Source organism: Parasteatoda tepidariorum, chromosome 8 (genome assembly GCF_043381705.1).
Source record: "Parasteatoda tepidariorum isolate YZ-2023 chromosome 8, CAS_Ptep_4.0, whole genome shotgun sequence".
In the NCBI taxonomy this organism is placed as follows: Eukaryota; Metazoa; Arthropoda; class Arachnida; order Araneae; family Theridiidae; genus Parasteatoda; species Parasteatoda tepidariorum.
The window spans coordinates 24,947,380-24,970,754 of NC_092211.1; the positions used below are offsets into that span (position 1 = coordinate 24,947,380).

The 23,375-nt window shown below is 29.4% G+C and overlaps 1 protein-coding gene across 4 annotated transcripts in view; it reads right to left on the reverse strand.

Moving 5' to 3' along the window:
• The window catches only part of LOC107455064 (apoptosis-stimulating of p53 protein 1), a 453,339-nt gene that overhangs the window by 291,795 nt on the left and 138,169 nt on the right, over window positions 1-23,375 (reverse strand). The window contains exon 1 of one of the 4 annotated variants that reach the window (XM_071184508.1): window positions 15,624-15,758. The exons of the other annotated variants lie outside the window; for them this stretch is intronic. Coding sequence (XP_071040609.1) covers window positions 15,624-15,666 — 43 coding nt within the window. The 5' untranslated portion in view covers window positions 15,667-15,758. Of the gene's footprint in view, window positions 1-15,623; window positions 15,759-23,375 lie in introns of those variants that run through there. 4 annotated transcript variants of the gene reach the window in all.

Consider the following 23,375-nt stretch of genomic DNA (forward strand, 5'->3'; position numbering starts at 1 on the left):
TCGGTCCCTAGGCAGACTGACCAAAGTGGTCACCCACCCGCTCACTGACCACAGCCAGTGATGCTTGACTTCGGTGTTCTACTTACTGGGAACCGTGTCTTAACGATCAGTCCACTGCGGGACCAAAACAGAAAGACATATATTGGCACAACGAAATAAATAAAAACATATACAGGTTTTTTTTTTTTAATAATTATTATTTATTGCACTTTCTGATGTTGTTTTAAAGTTATTAGATTAAATAAAACGCGTTTTTAGAAATTCATCCCATCAAAATAAAGATTAACTGTATTCAGTATAATTTGACATAATGCTATTAGGAGATAAACCATAGTCGATAGTCAAAAATTACCATAATTAATAATTTCCTCAAGCACATTGAAACATAAGAAACCTTTTTTCACAGTACCTATTGTAGGAATCTTTGTATTGTTATAGGTATATTTAATGCAAATTAAGAAACCCCAATTGATTTAATAAAAATCTTACTTATTATTGAAATTAATTACGAACCATTGACATGAAAAATAATATGGGAATTATATAAGGTTCTTATAAACGAATAAGTTTCATTTTCTCCATTAATTTAGCTTCTTAACACGAATTTTTTATACTTAAATTTGTACCTACTACAAAAAGGAATAAATTGTAACCACGAAATTGAGTAACGACACTAATATTTTTATAATCCTTTTTGACGAACTGATATTGGTACTTTTTTCGAAGGCCGTAAAAAATTACCTAACGATTATTGACGCACCAGTATTGCTTATCTAAATATGGTATTAAATACTTATGGTATTGCCATTATAGGGGCTGTGGTAGTGAGAGCCTATGATAAGAATATAAGCTCCTAATATATCTTTTATGGTAATAGTTTTTTCTCATTTTTATTTGTTTATTTAATTTTTTTTACAAAATGCTTGAACTTATCTGTGTCGAAGAAATGGATCTGAACCCTAAAGTTCCCATACTACACATTATACATACATGAGCAACGATGGCAACCGTGGTTAAGACACTAGTTAGACATTATGAAAATAGGGTTTGGTCCCCAGTGGAAGCTGGAAGCTCACTCGAGGTAAATTCTCGATTTGTCGGTAACGTGAACCGGCTTGGAGTCAACCCAATTCAGAAGTAACTTTAAATTCGTAAAAAGGTTTTTTTTTACTTCCTATGTATTGTATAATACTACCCATATATGCATACATGAGCCGCGATGACAATCATGGTTAAGACACTAGTCAGGCATTGTGAAAATAGGGTTCGGTCCCCAGTGGAAGCTGGAAGCTCGCTTAAGTTAAATTCTTGATTTGTCGGTAACGTGAATCGGCTTGGAGTCAACCCAATTCAGAGGTAACTTTAAAATCTTAAAAAAGTTCTTTTTTTTTCATTTCCTATGAGCTGCACAATCAGTCTTCCAGATGAGCAGACCTAGTGCGTTCTCCAGAAGTGGTATCTACTCTTTCAGGACCACCACAATGGGTGAGATACCGTTGGCCATGTTAATCTGGACGTCTAGTTTCTGCCATACTAGAAGCCAGCACCGAGACTCTATTTGGATGATAAAGTGTACTAGGAATTTTAATTTTGCCGGAAATGCCAGGAGCCAATAAGGCACTCCAGGGATCTTTTACATGCCGCATAATCATACGACATGGCCGCTGAGGATTTTCTGCATCCCGAAAATCCGGTGTCTGGGCCGGGGATCGAACCCGCAGACTTGGGCTCAGAAGGCCAACGACAAACCAACTGCCCCACCCAGCCACACAATCTTAAAAAATTATCCCCCTTTTTATTGTAAATATAAATTCCCTATACAAAAAAAAAGATTATAATCTATAATTTATGCCTTTTCCGTTGTGTAAACGAATTATTTCAACAATTGCATAGAATAAGAGTAAACTGAATTTGCTATGAACTATTTAAATGAAAAAACGATGAAATGAGAAAAGCATTAAGTACGGTAGTTATACCTCTGAGGGTATATTAAACCAAAAAAACAAAATTACTTAAACGTAATACCATTACCAAAAGCAATGTATTATAAAACCCACTATGAGATTAAACTAAAACGGCCCATCAAAATAATAACCTCAGTCGACATAAAATGATAAATACTTTGATAAACAATTCTATAAATATAGCGATCCACTATCGCAAACCACATCATTGCATAAAACGGTTACACAGATTAAAAGCATTAAGGTTGTAAGCCGCAACATCAATTGAACACCTACCAACTTATTATAGCTAGCTAATATAAAATCGATGTTCCTTACAAATGCTGCATGCAAAGAGGGCGGAAGTCCATTGCCCGCCCTGGCACGGTAATTATTTGGGGCGCAACTTTTCGAATGACAGAAGGCCCGGTTGTTATGCCAACGCCAGAACTCCATCATTTCGTCATAATATCGGACGCTTACATTGAAAATGGGTTTTTCGTTTTTATAGGAATATAAAAAAAATTTATCTAGGGCATAAAGAAATAAATTGTCCAATAATCAATATTGAGATGTCCAATATGAGACGAGCGATTATGATATGGAGATATAGTTATCGTTGCTTTTTTTTTTCTCTTGTAGTGATAATCAGTGATAAAATCAGTTTGTTCCGTTATAAATTTTTGAATTAATTTTTTTTAAATATCCCATTATTATTATTATGTATTTGGGTAATGGTAATTATATATAATGTAAATTTATTTTTTTGGATATTTATTGAAATATTATGGGAACTGCATTAATTATGAAAAATTAATAATTGATTTAAAGAAAAAGCTGAAACTCTGAATAATTTCGGGAAAAAATATTTTTTCAAAAAGAGTGCATCAGACTATATCATTATTTAAATCCGCTTTAGTAGGTAAGATTAAATTTAAAAACATAAATATGCTTTTGTTATTTCATAGAAATATAAAGCTGTTACGCTAATTTCTTTCTTCATAACATTACTGGGTACATAAAAATTGATCCTAGCTTTCGGAAATTTTAAATTTTCGATCCCTAATAGTAAGGTATTTTAAAAAATTCTCAAATGGAACAAAAATATTTAAGCAATATTATTTTAACGTAACAAACATTAAAATCTGAATATAGCTTCAAATATTCGATTTATTAAAAGTAACTTTAATACGTTATTGTAAAAAAAAAATCAATAATGTAGAAAAGCAATGTAAATAATTCTTGAGTAATTTAACCAATCTTCTGCACAACAGTTTGACCCTTTTTTGCACAACTTTTTGACAAGTCTTTCGATAACTTTCGGCACATTTTTCAGAAACCTTCTAATTGGCCTTTGGCAATTTTCAACACCATCTTGAGACAACCTTTTGCACAACGTCGTAAGAATTTTTCAAACAACATTTTAGCAACATTTATCACGTTCATTAACAAAAGCCTTATCGGTATTGCGGCTTTTTTTCGATACCCATAAGACGAGGAGTTTTGATCTATCACTAAGCTGCTTCTTACAATCTCCTCTTGTACGTGTGCAAAACTTTTGATATTCAGAAAAATTTTAGTAGACGTTTTTAAACTCGATAAAAATCTACACATGTATGTCTGTTAATATTTTTAAGTTATATTATTTTATTCAAGTTTTGAATCAGATAACATACGAAGAATATCCACATTATGGATAATAATTTTTCGACAAGTTTACTTCAGTTTATAAGAAAAAGTTTTCGTTTTAATTAACTTTTACAAGTTTAATTATAAAGTAAGATTAACAATTTTAATCTTATGATATGACTTTTTAAAACTATTTATTTTTCGTTTCGTAATAATTTTGATTAAATAAAAACAAATTGATTAAGAAAATACATTGTTATTAATTTATATGTCTGCACGTATTTAAATAAAGGAAAAACTTGGCAGGTTGTAATGCAGTAAGTTTTCTATTAAAAATAAAAAATTTGCAGTTTGAGTAATTAAAATTTAATGAGAACAAAATTTTAAAAAAAATTCAATCTAATATAAACAATGTTTATTAATTAAATAGGAGGGGAAAAAAGAAAAAAACAATTTTTGGTAAAAATAAACAAAATAAATTAATGCTAATAGTTCAATAAATTAAGAAATGTAGAAATTAGTACTATATTTTTGTACTCAAAAATCAATAAGATTTACTTAAACTTTTAAGCAAATATCCAATAATACAAAAAAGAAGTAAATATAAATTGCTTGTTTCATTTCTTAAGTAAACTACAGCAAATAGTATCCTCACTGTGAAAAATTCCAGCTAAAATTCGGTATAAAGTACCACCACTCAGAGTATTAGTACATTTCACTGCATAATCCAGTTTTACTGTATAATTTAACGGAACAAAAAATCTAATATATCGTAATTTTTATCGTAACATTTACTATCAAATCGCTGTTCGTTAAATAAATATTACTGTAAAAACTGCGGCATAAAATTACAAGGTAAAAATGGATTATTGATGATGCCCCAGGGAGCGAGTACTTTTTACAGCAATTTGATCAGCAATTTTTTCACAGTGCTGCTTCGCAAGTTGAATTTAGACGATCTGAAATGCTTACCTGGATGATAACACTTAAATGTCAACACATGTCACAAATAAAAACAACTGTTGCGAAACATTTAATAGCACAAAGTAACACAAACTATATCAATAAAATTGAAAAACGAGATTATCACAATTTTGACCTCTATAACCATCATTTCTTCAGACCCATTGTAGAGCGGGTATTATTTTTATTCGCCAGACACGGATATTAAACTTACTGAAAAAAAAACGTAATAGACGACATTTTTCATAGTAATTTCCGAAAGCTATTAAGTTTATGTTTCTTAAGCTATTAAGATAATGTTATTTCACCTGTAAAAAGTTTTAAACTTTGAAGAATACTTTCAAATTGTCCGTAAAATGCTGCATTTATGTGGAGTTACAAATCCTAAACTCTTTGTAGCCATGCTGTGAGAATTATGAAGATTAGTATAGTCGTTTCTTTTTTATATTTTTTTTTAAAAAATTAAATCTTAAGTACAAAAAAATTGGCACATAAAAATATAAAAAGTATTTAATTATTTTTCCCCCGAATTAAAAGGAAAATTAAAGGTATAATACTGGTCTTTAAAATTAAGAGAATTTTCATACATGATCGATTATTTACAGAAGTACTGGACAGATATTAGTAAAATTTATAGTGAATATTGATTGAAATAATGGAGTGAAACAACTATAAACAATTATTATATACACTATTAATGGTCCGTAATACTCATTGTTGTCAAATGATATGAAAAAGAGGTTGCAGTACTAGGGAAAAAGATATTAATATAGGGTGCGGTCCTCTGTAGCAAATCGTAGGGAAATAAGGTGGATTAAAAATTCCTGCTGCAATTAGTCCACTTATTCAGCAAAACTATTCTCTGTATCTGGATGAAGGTCGCAGGCTGGATGGTAGTCCATACAACCAACTTTTCCAGAGTCTCTCAAGTATGTTCTTTAAAATTCAAGTCTGGAGATCTGATTGGCCAATCCATCCAACGAATGTGTCTACTTTTCAAAAATCGTTGATCATATAAGGACTTTGCTCTACTATTTATTTAAAAGGACAAAAGGGTGACACTTGTATTCTGAAAAGACAAAAACAGGATAAAAAGAACCATAGCAGCAAAATAACTTGGGCCATCATAGGACCAATATTCATGAATCTTGGATCAATAGTTGCTCAAAGGGTCGTCATTTTTCCGATATTGGCCCTATATAAAATTTTCCGATTCACCCGATATTTTACAGCCATTTCACAACTAATATCGGTTCTATATAAAATTGTCAGATTCGTCCGATATTTTATATCCATTATTTAGCCAATATAGGTTTTATATTGGCCTATGTAGGCCCTATATAGGCCATTCTAGGACCAACATTAAAAAATCTAGACATCTTAATATTGGTCCCTCGGTACAAGTTCTTATAGGACCTATATTGAGCTAATTTTGAGCTCAACTGGGGTCAAGGGAAAATTGTCGCAACAAAAATTTCATTTTCATGCCTCTCCCTAGAAATAATGCCTCATTCAATCACATGGAAAGTGTACAGCCATTCAACTTATTGCCTGCAAAGCAGTAACAAGAGCTTTAACCAAATCTAGTTAGGATTTACCCCAATTAATTTTTCAAATTTTTTAATTAATTTTTTTGTCATTGTTAAATTTACCTAAATACTCAGCACAGTTTTTAAAACTATCATTACTGAATTTCACTATAAAAATTTATATTTTATTTAACGGAAATGCAATGTATTATTTAATGAAGTATAAAAAAAAAACAATTTTTTTAAAGCTGATTAATTTTTTGTCATTGTTAAAAAATACTTAAATATTTAGCACAGTTTTTAAAACTATCATTACTGAATTTCTTTATTAAAATTATTCCCTTTATTTAACGGAAGTGCCATGGATTATTTAATGAAGCATAAAAAAAAACTTTTTTAAAGCTGATTAATTTTTTGTTGTTGTTGTTCTCATCCCCATGACCAGCAGAGCTAGATCAGGTCCATGAGCTCGTTCACTCTGAGAAAGTCTAGCACCAACAGGGGAGCTTGAACAAGGTTCTGCCTGGTAAGTCCCATACAAAATAAATTGTGGCCAGGGGAGGCCTGGGCAGCAGAACAATTTTTTTTTGTCACTGTTAAAAATACTTAAATACTTAGCACAATTTTTAAAACTGTCATTACTGAATTTCACTATAAAAATAAATTTTTTATTTAACGGAAATGCCATGGATTATTTAATGAAATATGAAAAAAAAAACAATTTTATTAAAGCTGATTAATTTTTTTTATCATTGTTAAAAAGTACATAAATACTTAGCACAGTTTTGAGAAACTATTAGTACTAAATTTCAATATAAAAATTCTTTTTTAATTTAACGGAAGTGCCATAGATCATTTAATGAAATATAAAGAAAAAAACTTTTTTAAAGCTGAAGTAGAAAAGACTTACATTTTGGCCCTGAGTATTTACAGCTCTTCGACAAATTATAAAATGAAACCTCATTTAACCATCACATCCCTCATATTTTTCCATATTTTCATTCCGAAACTCTAATAATTTTTAGTATAAATAAATTACAAAAAATAAATTAAGTTTTTAAAATTAGTGTCACTACCCAAAACATATACTCAGCTAGGTTTCACAGCATTACGATGAACTCCAAGTACTAAGCGCATTCAAAAACATCAAAATCTTAAATAAATTCTGACAAAACACACAATAGTAGAGTTAATCAGAGACGATACGAATGATACGATAGATTATGAATAAATTTCCATTCATGAAATACTGCATTCTGAATTAACGATTGACTTACGTCAATCATCGTCAGACCAAAACTTTTTCCTTATGATCTAACATAAGAGGCATATTCAAAAATTATTAACGAGGCTGTTCTAAAGTTTTATACTTTCGTAAATAAATAGGAAAAAAATTTCGCGTTTCTCTTTTTTTATCAAATCAATTAATAGAAAATTTAAATTAAAATAAAATATAAAAATTCCGAATTAACGATTGACTTACGTCAATCATCGTTAGACCAAAACTTTTTCCTTATCATCTAACATAAAAAGCATATTCAAAGATTATTAACGAGGCTTCTCTAAAGTTTTATACTTTTGTAAATAAATTGAAAAAAAATTTCGCGTTTCTCTTTTTTTTTATCAAATCAATTAATAGAAAATATAAATTAAAATAAAATATAAAAGAATTAATAGAGAAAATATAAAATGGGGGCCTTATATCGTATTATCTCTCCTAAAAACTCAAACAATAAAAGTTATAAAAAATACTAAATGAAAATCAGTATTACAGCTTAAAACACATGCTAAAGAACACCAATTCTAAAAGCATTCTGAAAGAGACGCACAATTAATCAAAGATAGCTACGATAGAATAAGAACAAATTTATATTCGCGAAATGCTATATTCCACAGCGATAGACTTACATTGACCATCATTAGAAATAAAAAGCAGCTGCAAAGTTTATCACGGAAGACTGTTCTCAGGTTCCATATTTCCGAAAAGAAATTGCCAAAGGAATTCGAGTATAAATTTTTCACTTTTTTTTTTTCAAATCGAACTGATTATATTTTGATACCTGAATTTCTGCAGTTTCAAGAAAATATGAAATGGGATACTTGTATCACATTATTTCTGTTTAAAGACTTTAATCATAAAACAGGGACCTGTTTAGAAGAAATTTGGGTTCGTTAACGGATCATTCTCAAAATATCTTTTCATGAAAACGGACCCTTCACAAAACATCTTTTCATAAAAACGGACCCTTCACAAAACATCTTTTCATAAAAACGGACCCTTCGCAAAACATCTTTTCATAAAAACGGACCCTTCACAAAACATCTTTTCATAAAAATGGACCCTTCACAAAATATTAACTTAAAGACGGACCCTTCACAAAATAATTTATCTTTTAATCGGACCCTTCACAAATTTGTTTATCTTCATTATTGTTTTGTTAATCAAATAAACCCTTCCCAGGAATTGGTGGGGGGGGGGAGAAGATGTAAACGAACTAAATTTTGTCTTCCGCAGACGCTTCTTCCCTTATCCGTCCGAAATGATTATTCTGCGTTCAGCAGTATAGGCTAAATACCAAATATTTATATGTTGCATCGCTAATTTAGCAGCTGCAATTGCTATTTATTTTTTAAAATTTAATTTTTTTAATTATAATTTTACAGTGTTGAGCATAATCTTGTATGTCTTTACAATTAAAGTTTAAAAAAAGTTTTTTTTCAATAACGTACCCTATTTGCACAAATTCACAAAAGCGGACCCTGGTTGAAATAATGTGACTTAACGCTTATTTTATATTCACAAGCTACGAGTAATTTTTTCCCAATTTTACAAAAACGAGCCTTTCACAAAATGTCTGGACAGACCCCTGTAAAAATTATAAGAAAAACATTAAATGAAACTCAGCGTCGCTGCCCAAAACACACGCAAAGATGCCGAAGAACTCCAATTATTAAACGCATTCGTGAATACCAAAACCATAAATTAATTCTGATAGGGGCGCACAATTAATCAAAGATTACTACGATAGATTTCGAACAAATTTATATTCATGAAGCGCCACATTTCAAATTAGCGATGGACTTACGTCGATCATCATTAGACCAAAAGTTTTCCTTAACGATACGAAATGACGAGCAACCTCAAAGATTATCATGGAAGGCTGTTCTAAAGTTCTATATATTTCCAAAATTGCAAAAGGATTTCGCGTGACTTCAAATATTAGCTTTGACGTCTAATCCGAGAATATTTGGAAAATGGCAATGTCAACTGTTAAAGTTTAATAAGAGCAGCTTATGAGTAAAGCTTCTTAGGTTTATGAACGCTAATGGAATATACATATTTTAATTTCACTGTTTTAGGAAGAATGGAATTTATTATTAAAGTGGAGCTTTGAGCACAAGACACTGTTTGATGCTTTTAATGGAATTGTATTATTTAATGCTTATTAAATAGCTTAAGCACAAGTATTATGTTCTCAAACAAAGGTTTCCCGTATTCCTAATTAAAACTGAATATGTTTATGAGGGCTTTTAAAACAAAAGAAGATTGACTTGTTTAATAGGATTTTCTGGTAAATCAGGTCACTGTTCTGCTTTCTAATGACTATGGTAATTATTGATTTTAAAGCTCACTAAAATTGTGATTAGCAATTTCGGAGATGGTAAATATTAATGACAATATAAAAGAAAAAACAGTCTATTAGTGGCTAGTATTTAGCATTTTTTCAATAATACAAGATTTTGAGATTTCTATAAAATATTTTTGTATCTACACTTAATTATTTCTAATAGTAGATAAAAAAAAATGCTAAAAAACAAGACTAGCAATGCACGCGTTTTCTTTTTAAGGAACATATAAATTACTTTCAATTAATTAAGATTATATTAAATTCGTGAAAAACAATGCAATAATTGTTCTTAACATTTATGAAATAAAAGAAATTAGAGCTGAAATCCGCCTTTATCAAAGTCCAGGACTTTCTAAGTAAACTTTCTTTAGACGTAACATATTCCATATATTCTTAAATGTAAACAATGTAAAAGAATAATATAAAAAAACATCATAAAAACTTTATGTTCGACAAAGTTTCTAATCGCCGAACTATTTTTTCTACAACGACAACAGAGTTTTCTGGTTATTGTAAAACGACTTAAACAGAAACTTATTTTCTTGCAAGGTAGGTACAGTGAGCCAAGATTGGACCACCCTGAACAACTTTTGATTAAATGATTGGATCTTAACGTTCTGGAACTCAATTTTAATGGTTCGAGGGGAGGTTAATTAATAAATAATTAGGCTAATAAAGCTAATAAAATAGGCTAATAAGGCTAAATAAGCGACAATTTTTTCACAGAATTATAAAATTCAGTGGTTCAATGATAATTCAAAGCAAAAAATAACTTTGAGTGAATATTTATTTATTTATTTTATCATTTTATTTAATAATGGTCGAAAAATTTTTTAATTGCTAGACATACAAATTCTTGCATCATTTTAAAAAAATTTAATTTTACATGGCAAAATGAAAAATGAGCAAAATTGGCCAAATAGTTTCTGAGAAATTGAATTTTAAGTACCTGACTTTTTGAAATTAAAATTCGGCCAATTTCTCTCAAATTTTGCATTTTGACACTTAAAATTACAGCCCTTAAAATTATGTTAAAAATCTATACCTTATGATTCAAATTTTTTTTTTTACTTTTATTGAATGAAATAATAAGAAATAATAAACATTAACTAAAAGGTTTTTTTTCCTCATAGAATTATCTTTAGATAAGCGAATTTTATAATTGCGTGCAAAGATTTTCAATTCGCTTAAAAAGTTTTCGGGATATAGCGAAATACACAAAAAGTAAAATTAACAGTTAATTTTACATTATAACAGTTAATTTAACATTAAAAATAAAATTGGCATTAGTTTCGAAGTTCGAAATGCATTTGAAGTTCTAAATACATTTTCAAGAAAACACTTGGTGACATTTCTCCAACAAAATCATAAGTGATCACCCATTTTGGATATGATATACGGATCTAGCAATTTTTTTTATTTATACAGGATTTTTAAGTTAAATCTAAAGAGCAGAAAAAATGTTTTAATTTGTTGTAGATTTATTGCTAATAGGCATGACATTTCTCATTTTCTATCTAATCATATTCACCATAAGATAACACTTAGAAAAATATTACGTAAATATTTAATTTCCATTTGGGTTATAACGTCACCTACCCTTACATATTCTTTTGCACAAAAACGTTTTATAAAATAAATGTCAAGTGCATGATTAAATAAATTTCAAAGGTCTCATTTAAATTAATAGAGCGAAAGAAATGAAATTTTTTTCTTGCCTTAGACTCATCTGTGTAATCAATACACTCTAAAGGAGCAAATCTTTTCTTCTTACAATTTATATTTGCTTTTTTATAGTTAGTACTCTTTATTTACGTATCTTTTCATCATATTAGCATACAACATTAGCAACAACATACTCCGTTCAAATATACAACATTAGCAATAACAGCTCGTCATATTAGCAACAACATACTCCATTTCAAAATCTCAAATAAACTGTATTACACAATGATTTTTCTAAAGCTATATTAAATGGCTTCAGCAAGCTTAAAAATAAAATAATTTATGCCTGTTAAGTTAGACTTAAAATGGCAGGCTTTCAACATTATTTGTCAGAAGAATTATATCCATACAATTTTTATAATTATGTAAGTATAACTGCGTTTTGTGCGAAATAATAATTCACATAAAGAATCTTTTCTTCCTATAGGTGCTTAAATTATCTTATTATGGTTCCCTTAAGAACGGGTTAAAGTATTTCATTATAAAAGAAATTTATGTTGCAACCATATTTAACTCAGAAATGGGTGAAAGGAATAAGAGGCGTCACTATTGTCAGTGTCACAGTTAAATTGCTCAAAAGTTCAGTTTTTCAACAGCGCCATTCAATGAGGAAATGTCTTCGCAGTGCTAGTAGTTTTCATTTTGAAAATGCCGTAGCAACAACGGTGGAATTTAATTCATACAAAATTGTCTCCAACAAAAAGAAGTTACGGCATAGATTTAAAAATTCTTGATGTTTATTGTCCTCTTATATTTACTTGCAGAGGATTTAAAGCCGGACAAGTGTACAGTGAGACTGATTACGGACAAAAAATGAAGATATTTAAGTGGGGACCTTGCACCTGCTTTTGTAAAAAATGACGGCTCAATTATTTTTATTATTTAAAGAAGGAGGGAGAAAAAAATTGCGAATAAGTAAAAAATTTAATTTCTCATGATATTTTTTATTACAGTTTAAATGGTTAAATCCCTTAAAAGCTACCTCCTTGCAAACAACTGTTCGTGTTTTCACATCACCAGCCTCGCGAAATTAATCTTTTCTTCCTAAGGAGAAGTCCCGAAGCTCTCACAAGAAAATTTTGAAGATTCATAATTCGAAAGCTCACTGACTTCTACCCATTCATTCATTTTATTTTCTCTCTTTTCTTTCAGAAATAGAATATTTTTAATATATAGAGATGTTTGGGTCAAGAAAAAATGGTACTGAAAAATAAAACACGAAATAAAAAGATAAAAAATTTGCAAAAAAAAAAAAAGGTTAACAACTTAAAAGGCAGCTCCCAATAAAACCTCTCTCTGTACTACAATGTTTCATGCCCTTGTTCTAGAACTTCTCACCTCTCTCTCCTACCCATTCATTCATTTTCTTTTCTCTTTTTTCTTTCAGAAATAGAATACTTTTAATATAGAGAGATGTTTGGGTCAAGAAAAAATGGTACTGAAAAATAAAACACGAAATAAAAAGATAAAAATTTGCAAAAAAAAAGGTTAACAACTTAAAAGGCAGCTCCCAATAAAACCTCTCTCTGTACTACAATGTTTCATGCCCTTGTTCTAGAACTTCTCACCTCTCTTGCTCCTTAAGAAGATGTTAAAATAACCCTCACCCTCTCTTTATCAAATTCATAACCATAAAATTATCGAAACGTAACAATCATATAAGGTCTTTCCCCGAAAACGGTGGCTGGGGGCAAACTGGGGTATTATTCAGGTAAAGGAAGACATTTTACACAAAAGTCAGTATGATAGGTGTGGTGGATGGTTTTCATACAGGACATTTCTTTTTAGTACATATTATTAATAATAAGAATACTTATTTGAAATTGCACAAATAATTTTTTAAAAAAAGTGTCTAATAGTTTTTAAATTTAAATTCTAGGTTGGATTTAGGGAATGAACTTCTAACTCTACGTTATAAGAAAATAACGCTATTGTATTATATATCCATGGTGTTCTATAGATCTTAGGTTAGAATCTCATAGTCGTCAGGATCTCTCCACGACAGATTACTTCCATAGAAAACGTTTTTAATTAAGTCGAATTTAAAGAGTAATAATTACGGTCTATAATTTTAAAAATACTGATGTTAATATTTTAGAAAGAATAGAAGTAATCACTCTTGCTAAGAAGATTTTTCATAAAGAATCAAATGTAATGTTCTTCATAAACATAGTCTATACGAAATATTTCTAAGCGCACAGAAAAAAAATACTGTCAAAACTATCAGAATTTGGTTAATTTTACCATATTTATGGGAACACCAAAAAACACGAAGTGTTTTGGTAATGATTTGGGTAAAACTAGCAATAAAATATAGTTTTATAATATGTGATAAAATTTGGCAATTTTATCATGACATAAAAACCATTTATTCTGATAAATTTACTTTTCAGTTTAGTATTTTTTACTTAATGTATGGCAATAAGAACTGTAATTTTAAAAACCAGAATTTCCGACAAACCGTTTACCATATGAACGGAAAAATTACCAAATGAATGGTTTAAATACCATATATTTTTGTCTTGTTAACCAAAATTATATTTTTTTACTGTCAGAAATGCCGTTACCAGTACGGAAATTTTTCCAGAATTTCTTTCTCCGTGCAGGTATATTTTAAAATGCAGTTCCTTTTTAGTATTAATTATATAGACCAAAGAATAAATAATGGCTGTTAGACTGCATGTGGTCCACAATGCAATATTTTTCCGTTTAAAACCAATTTTAAAAATTAATAAATAAAAGTCATATCCCACTTATTAGCTCAGTATATATAGTATCAATTTATTTCTTTTTTATGGATACTAGCCTTGTGTGACCAAAAACTGTCCCCTTTTCAAACGTACGGCCAGGAGTTTATCCAAGTACTTTACCTCAAATAATACTTCTATATTATAATTCAATTTTTAAAGATTTTGCAGCAAAAAAATAGCAAGAATATTTTCTCTCAACTTATTTTTACATTACAAAATGAAATCAGTATTATTTTTAATGAATATCTAATTAAAATATTATCATTTTAATCTCTTGAAAATAATATTTTCAATGAATAAAATATATCTTTATGCATAATTAAATATTAAAAATTATCATTTAAAAATTTCAGATTTAAAAAATTAAACAATTTTTTTTAAACAGCATTTGAGCAACACCAATTTTGATGGATTCCCCTATTTCCACAAATTGGAATCCATTTAAAATCTCCATTTAGTATTAAGGAATTTTTTTCAAAACAAAATGACAAAACATTTTTTCAATTAACTACCTCTTTAATTATTGTTTTCAAGTTGATACGCAAAATAAGCAAATCAAGTTCATTAGAAACTACCGTTTAGAGGTTGATTAGCAACTTAATTAGAAAATAAGTCTTTCACCTATTTACTGTTAAATTTGGCGTCTTATTAATTTTTCGCCTTAATATTGTTAAAAATAATCCCAGTAAGCCAATGAAATTTTTAATATATTGACAGAAAAACAATGGGAAAGAAATTCAAAAACAAATATGTTAATAAATATGTTCATGTTATTTTTATTTAAATGATATAGTGTTGATTCCACTCAAAATTTTTATCCTTTGGAATTTATCAGTTAGCGGTGGAAAGATCTTTAAGGAGAGAGTTCTTTAACAACTCAAATATTTCAAAGTTGTAATGTAAATATTAAATGTATTTTGCCACTCCAAATATTTTCAAATAATGTTTTTCAAAGTCAGTATGTTTAACTAAATTTTGCCACTTATTTATAATATTTTTATTGTTGATTTAACTTTTATAGTTGTAGATTATTTCTTATACGAATTTTTTTTTAAAAAGTACAATTTAATCCAAGCAACAAAAAAAAGTTTGCAAAAAGTAGCTATTAAATGAAAAGCACCTATCGAAATCGGTCACCGACTCATCAGGTTATGAGGAAAAAGAGGCTACTAAGTTATTAGACTGGCTACCATTGGCTACTAATTGAAAATTTAAATATTCAAGTTTATAGAAAAAGTTTTTAAAATAAACATGTATATATAGTATATATGTAGTTAAATCTTGAAAGATTTAAATCGACAAAATCAAGTAAGATTTGAAAGAAAAAAACTATTTAATTCCCTTTAATTCGTTTCTCTAAATGATCAGCAAATAAAACTCTTTCCACAAGTTAAATAAGTTGCATAACTAATAATATCCCATTTCATCGATTTGAACTACACTTAGTTTACTTACTGAGAACATCAACCGGCATGGTGCGCAACAAAGACAATGCCATCTTGTCTAAACACAACGTGTCCTATTACATTAGCTGTTGCTACAAGAATGTGCACATCAACAGGCCTGGTCCGGCACATGTCTGGATAAGTGATTCCGGGATACTTTGCGCCGAAGTCCGGGATCCGGTTAACAGCGCCACTCAGTGGCTCCTTACCTGACTCGTAGACTTCGATCGAAATGTTCCATTTTTCTTTTTTGTTCTTTTCGAAACATTTCGAGATCTTTTTTCTAGATGTTTCATTTTTCGAACCAGATGTCGCATTCGACTTCTAAATGATTGTTGAGGGAAATGGACTATGGAGAGTCATTTGGGGATAGTAAATGTTCTAAAAATGTTCTTTTTCGCCTTGTGATGTGACCCAAAAAAGTGATTTGCACTGTCCCGTGGCAATTTCCCCAGGAAATCGTTTGATTCTTGCAGAGTGTGAAGTTGCGAAAGATTCCGCCGGTACACGTGACTCTTGATTTTTTTCCCCCGAAACTTCTTCCTGGAGATTTAGATATATTCCAGTTTCAAAAATAGAAACTTAAACATTTACTACGCATTAGTTTAAATTTATATTCCTTACTTAATATTATATTTAAAACTCATTTACTTATTTAATTAATTTGTTTCTCGAATTTTGTTTACATACACAGAAAATAAATATTTTATACTTTGCATTAGTTAAACATATTGCGTAAAAAAATACTAAGCATCGTTATACTCTAGTATTAAGCTCAAATACCATATCTAGTTTTTAAGCAGTTATCTGTAATTTAGAAAATTGCAACATACTTAAAAAAAAACTGTATTGAAAGTTTTGATTTTCAGGATCAACTAAGAGAAATTTTTTTTAACTATATGGGCCAATTTTTCTTTTAAAACTTATTTGAAAGAAATATTTACGAATTTTTCAATGCTATGGGAAAACGTTTCTAAAATTTTGCTTCAATAAAAGAACAACCTTGTCTACTCTTCTTTCTTTTTTGGGTAAACACCAATACTTAACTTATTCCTCTCTATTACTTGCCTGGCTAACTTTCAAAATCACCTGGCTTAAACATTTATAGGTTCACTTGTAAATCTGAAGTAAATCTAAAACTAATGAAGTAAATTAAAAATAATATGTAGGGGTGAAACCAGGTAGTGGGATAAAACCGGGTACCTTGATTTTGAGGAAATTATTGTTTTTTAGCGGACAACGTCTGAATCACTCTTTACTATCAAGAAGAAAGATCAACCTAGTTGGCGTGTTGTTGTTGATTAATTCATGGCGTCGGTGAAGAGAAGTTAATTTTATTATGTAAGCTATCTAATGTACTCTTGTTTTGAAGCTATCTTCTTAAATTAGTAACTTAAGTTATAAAAAAAATTTTTGATCAAGCTTATTATACGTTTAATAAAGACTCATTTTTAAAAAGCAAACTGAAACAAAGTATAATTTGCTATACTTAAGTTCAATAAGAGCAACTTTTATTGCCAAAGAAAAACAAAATATACTATTTTTAATTTCAAAATTACTTTGTTTAGAACAGAAAATGAAAATGAACAACTGAGTATTCCGAGTATATAGAAGCAAACCCGGAACTTAAAAAGAAAGAAATAGTCACGTCAATGTTATGAAGTCAGAAGAGGACCTCAAGACTTCCAATAGTTTTTTGTTTGTTTTTTCAGGATAGATGGGGAATATTAACCGCCAAACAATAAACATATTTATGATGAAATAAATTTATGAAGGCAGTATTAGAAGAATATTTGTCCTGAAGATGATGATTATCATTAGTTAAAGAAAAATTATCCTGAGGGTGATGATTATCATGAATTGAAGAATTTTCCTGAAGATGAGGATTATCCCTAGTTGAAGAAGAATTGATAGTTCGTGGAAAACAGTGCTTGAAGAAAGCTGAATCGTTGTATGAAATTTTTATAATTCCTTTGTCCAATTATTATATCATCCAGAGAAGTGGTTCTAAACCTGGGGGTGATTGTCCTTCAGTGGGCGATTATTTCCCTCAATGGGGTGATCAGAGGGCAATGAATATTCAAAAGAGAGCAGAAAAGAACAAGAATTAAAATCTAGCGACAGTTATGTATAATTAACACGTATGCGGAAAATTTATCACAATCCAAGGAATAGTTTTTTAATTTTACAACAAAAAAAAAAAGAATCTGCCAAAATTACCTTATTCTAACGCGCAGGTTACTACTGACAGAGATTGATATTAGAATTTCTTTCTCAGCTTCGCATAGCCGCACTTTTCCGAGATTTTTCTACATTTAACTTTCAGTCATGCGGGGTAAAGTGAGTGTCTTTCACCTTTTTTTTGTGATTTAATTTTTTTTTAAATAATCCACTTTTTCAAAGAGAGTTCATCGTTTTCAAATTTCTAAGAAAAAAAATATTATTCGTTTTTATGCTTTATTCTACCTATGCAAACGTGATTTAAAATTATATTCACATGATTTGGAATCACGCATTGTGTTTCGTATTTTCCCGATGTTATATGATATATCGCGTATAATAAATATGATTCGTGTTCAAATGATTTAAAAATTATGCTACAGAATTCATATTCACACGATTTTAGAATAAAATATGTTTAATAAAATATGTGCAATAAAAAAATTATTTTAAAATAATGTAGATTAATTCACGCGATTTCAAAATCAAACATCAAGATTCGTATTCACGCTATTTTTAAATTAAACATCGAGATTTGTCGTTGAGCGATTTAAAAATCACTCATTGATATTCCCAAAATTTAAATAAATAAATAAAATCTCGCACTGATATTTTTAGTAAAACGCTGATAACATTTTGTGGATAAATGTTTCATACATTTATTTTTTTTACTCAATATCCAGACATTTTTCTAATTATTTAAAAAAGTCTTTTTGAACATAGCATTTTTGGATTTCTATTTTCAGCTATTTTTATTACAAAACTTATCCCTGCGGTAGGAATCATTACAGTTTCAAAAAAATTAAAGCATTTTTAAACATGATTTTAACAAATTTCGCCAAATAGATATTTCGGCGAAATGGTTGAAACAAGTTACGAGAGTTTAATTGCTAACAGAGAGTTTTTCAGTTGAGATGTTTTGTTCGCAGAATGTTTTTTAGAAAAATCTGGCTAACGAATATCAAAATTGAAAACGCATACAAAACCGATCGCTCATAGAACAAACAAAGAATCACGAGTTAAAAAATATGTAAATAAGTAATTTTAAAAAATTTAAAATTTCTGAACTTTTTGACGAGGTTTATGCCAATGTAAAGATGAACAATTGAGTTTTCAAATTTTAATTACGAACGTTTTCAATTTTAACAGATTTCAATTTAAAAAAATCTTAACTCTTGTTTGAATTATTTTCCTTCAAATATCTGTTAACAACTCATGGTTTTCTTTAAGCAGAAAAAAAAGAAGAAAAAAGGAGAGAAAGGCGAAGGCAGTCAACATTTAGGAGGAGGGTGATAGGCCAAAAAAGGATAGAAACCACTGGTGCTGAGTGATAAAGATAAACAATTATTTATAAAAAACATAAAAAGAGAAATCAAACATGATAAATAATAAAAATCTTTTTTTTATTGCATTCATGGAGCTCCATGAAAATAAAAAATATTCCTTATTTTTTTAATGAACATATAAATTATTTAAATAATAAATTTTGAAAATGCCCAGGATGGTATGCCTGCAGGACCAAGCTCTTACAGGACACCTCCATCCATCAAGAAATTTAAAACATTAGTGTTATGTATACGTTAGAATAGTTAAGGAATCCATGTATTTGCTATTTATTAATTCAATTTATTGCCAAGGCTCATTTTTTTTAAGCCTTACGCATTCAAATGTGTAAACAGAAGAGAAAGTGTGATAAATAATGACGAATTTATTAAAATCGAAACATAGACCAACCATGTACCGGTTTTCAAATTCTATGCAGATGTATTAGGTAAATGCAGAGGGAATTTCTCAAAATAGATTTTATTCTACACTTAATTCAAGGTTGTGGCATAAAAAGATTACAGATTAAATTATGAATTTTATTTATTGAAAAAGGATTAAATAAGATAATTTAACTTTTAGATGTTAAGAAAGTTTTTATGCATGATGACGGCTTTGTTAACCTTTTCATACACTGAATATTGTTGCAGAAATAAATATCTTTTTTAAAGATCCATAAATGTCTATCTTAGACGGTTATAATCAAGATACTAAAAGGCTTGTATGTCTATTTTTGCTTCTTTATTCCACAAAGAACGAAGCATAAATATTTAGATCAAAACTATCGTTCTCTAAAAACTAATGAGAGAAGTATATGCCAGATAACGAGGAATTTAATTCGAACTAATAGCCTATTTACCCACAAAAAATAAAGTTCCATTTCAAAAGAAGGCTAATATTTTTTTTATTACTTTCGGCAAGAATTTTTGAAAAGCGGCGGATAATTGGAACAACCATTCTAAAGTTCTACACAGCGAACGTAAATAAATTTTTCGCCATTTTTCTTTTTCAATGCCCCTTTTTACAATACGAACAAAACTTTTCTTTCTGTCGAGTTTTATGGGATACGATGGCTCTAAAGCGAAGTAATTGCAACCATTTGCGTAAAATATTCTATTTTTTACACCAATCCACCTCGTAAAAGAGCGCCAACAAACTTTAGCCAGGAATTCCTTCCATCAAAATTGGAAAAAAATAATGCATTAATTAGAGGAGTGACTAACTACATCATTAAGTCAAAACTGCAGAAGTTTTCTTTCAAAAAAATGCATACATCTTAACATTTACCCTTTTTCTTCACATTCCAAGCTTTATATCCAACAAATTTAAGTGCTTCAAATTGTGCCCTAAAGCCAAAGAATAAGATCACAATGAACAGTAGCTCCCTTATTAGAACACTAATTCTTAAAGATCATTAAAGAGTTGAGCCAAACATAAAATAACTGAACAAAAAGTTTAAACTGTTTTAATTGAACAAAAACGGTAAGTTAAAACGGGGGAGATTTGACTACAAGATTTGTTAAAAAATAATTCGTGCGTTAAATTAGAAGATGTTAGTTGTAGTTAAGTGAAACTTGTTAAACAGCGAGCTTTATTTTTATTTCATCCCTTCATCTCGTAGCAGATTTTCAGAGTTTATTCATAAAATTCGAATTTAACTTCCTTGAACTTTAGAATTATTTTATTACTGTATCGTAATCTAAACAATATGAAGATGCATTTAATTATTTGCTATTGTTATAAGTTATAAAACCTAGAACATAATTATGAGGTTTACAGTGCTAAAGAAATTCAAATTTCTAAAATGCAAATAAATTATAGCCTGATTATACAGAATTGCGCTCTGAGGAAGTAATTCTGTGATAACATTTCCACCTCCCAAAATATGAAAATGGAAGCTTTGTTTAAATTGGAACATTTTAAAAACATGTTTTTCATATATTGTAATTGTAATATATATATATATGTATTACAAAAATTTAATATTTTTGTATTAATAAAAGCATTAAAACTTCATTCCTTTTCATAAAATATCTTTAGTAAAAGATAAGGGTAGAAATTCTATTTTGGGACTTCAAGGCTAAAAACATGCCAATGAATAATAATTAGATTAATACTTCAAAAGAGAAGTTATTTTAAGATCTTTCACTTCCATATAAGGAAAGATTAAACGATTGATATGAGTAATAAATAAATTTCATGAGGCGTAAGAATACAGAAAAGGCATATGACTGGACTTTTTACTCTTTTTAATCATCCTAATAACGCAGGACCGAATGTTTTTGCGTGGCTTTTTGTTGTTTATCATGCTTAAATAAAATCCGTCACCTTAGACGGGATATGGGTCCCCCCCCCCATCTCCGTCTGGAGAGGGGTGAAACTGCTATTTCACCATCGTTTAGTAAAATAAAAGATTATGCCGAAACTGGACTCGTTAATCATGCTGCTTTGACTGTAAATAACTAAAAAATAACGGTGTGGATACACCGTTATTACATATATATATACCGCTCACGGTCTGCAATAGCGGCTCAACAAAGTAATCATGTTTTGAGGTAAATGAGTTTAAAGTTTTCATTGCTAAGGAAAATGTANTATATATATATATATATACAGAGAGAGAGATAGACGTAATACTTTCTAAAATCTCTCAAGATTACATTACTCTCCTGATAGAGTTCTGATAACATTCGCAAATAATGCGGTAAGGAGTTCCATGAATAAATATTAGCAAATAAAACACACAATTTAAATAAAAAATTAGAAACCAAAAGTAAGCTAAACGAAATTTTAAAGAATGTTAGCAAAAACAGCACTTTATCAGGAGACACTCTGTCTGCTAACACATTGGACCCTTTTTATGTACACCCCCGTAATGTTCATAATACATAAAAATGATTTATTGATAATAATAATATCTTTCAACGAATATTACTACAAATTCTCAAAGAATTAAATTACTAACATTCTTATGAAGTTCTAATGATATTCGCAAATAAGGCAGCCATATATTTTATGAATAAATATTAGAATATAAAACACATCATTAATCTATAATAAAATTATTCATATCCCATCGATAAATAAAAGTTACATTCTAATGAGTTCTCAGCTCAAAATTTATAAACGACAGCTATAATTGAAATAACAGCCATTAAAACTATGAAACTTTAAATCTGTTATCAGCAATATTACACTATCGTAATAAAAGGGTGCATCGTTTGAGTGATAGAAAATATTCCTAGACTATTGGCAATCGATAGTGACGAGACATTGTATCGAAGAGTTATTAGAGAATTAATTTTCGGTGGAGTCTAGTGTTTCGTCGAGCGGTTTGTAGTATATTGGATTAAGTGAAAACATTGAGACCCACTCAATTTAACGTGATGTTGCAGAGATTTTTACTAATAGGATAAAATTGAATTTGATGAGAATTTTATTTACTTCATATGGTTTAACCAGTTATTATTTCCTAGAAAAACAGGATAAGTTATTATTGTTGTTTTTAAATCATACATTAATCTAATTACCAGTCAGATTTATTTGGGTCACAACAATTTCGAGAAGCAGTTTTATTTATATTTTTACGTAAGAAAAATCAACGATTAAGAAGTCATATGCTTTTGCAAGCCTTGAAATAAACTGGGCATTTTTAAAAGCCTTATGTGATTGAACTATTACTAAAATAATTTGAAAGTCAATAATGATGATATATATATGTAATAATCCTGGAGGGTTGTAATAACAGGGCTACAACCCTGTTATCAGTGTCGTATTTGGCATGAAATAATTGCAGTCTTAAGCCATCATACGTTCTAAACAGGTTTATTTAAATGTAGACTGGTATTGCTAACAGTTCACGTCCCCACTCCTGCAAAGGAGGGGGAGTGGACAAGACTCCGGACAATTCCGGCACAGCTTATCAGGATCACATAATGATGAAAAGGACACGCAAAACTATGCGTTCTTATGTTTTATACCAACACAGATTTGAAGTAAAAAGGCACACTGTCGTACATTCCTTGTAACCTTACGCATTAAGGAAAATCAATTCTGCTTCCTTATATGGAATTGAAAAAGGTAACGATTTTAAAAATAACGCTTCCTTTGAAATATAAATCTATTTATATTTCAATGGTATGTTTTCAGCCTTGAATTCCCAAAATAGAATCTCTCTACGCTTATTCTTTAACAAAGACATTTTATGAAAACGAAAGAG